Below are 2,104 nucleotides of genomic sequence, written 5' to 3' on the forward strand. Positions count from 1 at the left end.
TGTTTGTATTTTCTTGTTCTGTGTTTGCTTTGTTTGACTGTGGTTTCTTGTGAAAGTTTTGTCATAATTGAACACAGCTCAGGGTTTTAATTTTCATAGCTATTTTCTACTTTCTTTCTGGTATTTTGTTGGGTTTTTGCTTTGTTTCTTGCATGAAAATATAAGTTCTTTTTCCGCATTTTCTTTTTTTGGGCCAAGGAGGGTGAGTGATGTGGTGGGCAGAGGGGCCAGTGAGGGGGTCTTTTATTTAATTCTTTCCAAATTAATGTGAAGATAATGTATGATAGAATCTTATTGGAAAGACAAAGTATGTGAATCACATTCAGCAGAGTGGGAGAAAAGGTGAAGAAATTTAAGAGAGGATTTTGAAGGATGAATGATAGCTCAACTAGATAAATAAATGAGAGACAAACTCAAAGGCCTTGTGGTTGTGTGGGCATTTTCTTTTAGCTCTTTGATCGGAACCATAGATTTGCCAAGAAGCTGTTTCCAAAGAAACTGCTTTCACCAGGTTAGCTACTACTACATTCCACTCATTTTTAAAGTAGAATGGTTAATTTCTTGAAGGTGATTCTAGCTAGAGGGATAAATTATTTCTTTTTTGTGTGCTGCATTCTTATAGCTTGCTTGAAACAAGCTTCAAAAAAGTTTGGAGGGGATGAGAAGCAGCCAAAGCTTCGTTTGGTACTCATTTCTTCAACTATACTCCCACATTTAGCTTTCTTTTTCTTCTATTGTCTCAGATTTTAGCCTGACAGGAAAGTTTTTGTTTTTATTGTTTTTGGTTCTTGTATGAACAATGAAAGTTTTTGTTTTTATTGTTTTTGGTTCTTGTATGAACAATGTAGATTGCTGATGAGAACAGTGGGGCTTTTCCAAATGCCAAGAATAATGGAATGACCAATACACGTTGTGATAGCAAGCGCGAAATGAAAGCTCCAAGTTTGGTTGCTAGGCTCATGGGTTTGGAATCGATGCTAGCAGGATCAGGCAGTAAGCCCCAAAAGGCTTCAGCTTCTGAAACTTGGAGCAATGTGGCAGACAAACTTGGTGCTCGACCTGGCGGATCTGATAAAGAAGATATGGATTTTGAGATGGCTGAAATAAAGAGTTCAGAACCAGGTTTGCAAAGGTTTAGAGCTAAATGTGCTCTCACTTATCCTACTAGATATTTTTCTCCTTTGGAAGATGAAGCAGATTTAGTTGGGAATTCACTTGATCCCCATTCAACTGACAGCTACCTCTGCAGCAGTCCCAATAGTAGCTTAAGTATGATCCCCGATTCGACATTTTACTATTTGCATACTTCCTTTCTTTCCCTCAAATACATAAATTAAAAAATAAGACAACTCTGAACTTGGATTTCATGCATCCATGCTTCTAATAAATATGATGCTTGTTTTCTTCCAGAGGACAAAGTGCTTGCTGAATCAGTGGACTCTGTTGATGATGAACCACTCTTTCCAGAACCTAATAGAGATCTTTCGGATTTTGAGACCTCATTATCCACCAGGAGGAGTTGTAGATAACTGATTCATAACGTTTCTGGAGTGCTCAGCAAGATTGATCAGTTAAAAGGAAGCAAGCTCAGCTACGCAAAACAGGTCATTTTGAATGCTGAACTCATATTTGGAACTACACCTCAACAGCAGGCTCTACCTATAGAGGATGGGTTCTCTGTGAGCCATTTTCTCCTCAATGAACATGAAATGTTTTTGAGTTTTCTGTGGATGGATTTCGGTGAGTTGCTTGGCTGTAATGACCCAAAATAGATGAATCAGCTTAAAGGATTCGCCTTTGATTGTATATTAGAGTACCTAGACTCAAAATTTTCTCCAATCTCTGATTCTGGTTTCAGAACCTGTACCAAACTACCATCAAGTATGACCAAAGAGATTCTGATTGCTGATATTATTGATGAGGTCAAAGAGTGGACACAATTTGTTGGTTTGATCCCAGACGAGCTAATAGAATGGGACCTAGACTCAAAATTTTCTCCAATCTCTGATTCTGGTTTCAGAACCTGTACCAAACTACCATCAAGTATGACCAAAGAGATTCTGATTGCTGATATTATTGATGAGGTCAAAGAGTGGACACAATT

General features: G+C 38.0%; 1 protein-coding gene across 1 annotated transcript; it reads left to right on the forward strand.

Moving 5' to 3' along the window:
* Window positions 1-90: 90 nt before the first annotated feature.
* On the forward strand, window positions 91-1,516 carry LOC124891110 (the record flags this gene model as incomplete). Its single annotated transcript, XM_047402914.1, is given in 4 exon segments — window positions 91-511; window positions 623-684; window positions 849-1,269; window positions 1,411-1,516. Coding segments are annotated over 2 exon segments (479 nt in total), but the record flags the coding sequence as incomplete, so codon positions are not given.
* Between the last annotated feature and the right edge of the window lie 588 nt (window positions 1,517-2,104).

Source organism: Capsicum annuum, unplaced genomic scaffold (assembly GCF_002878395.1).
Source record: "Capsicum annuum cultivar UCD-10X-F1 unplaced genomic scaffold, UCD10Xv1.1 ctg30509, whole genome shotgun sequence".
Classification (NCBI taxonomy): Eukaryota; Viridiplantae; Streptophyta; class Magnoliopsida; order Solanales; family Solanaceae; genus Capsicum; species Capsicum annuum.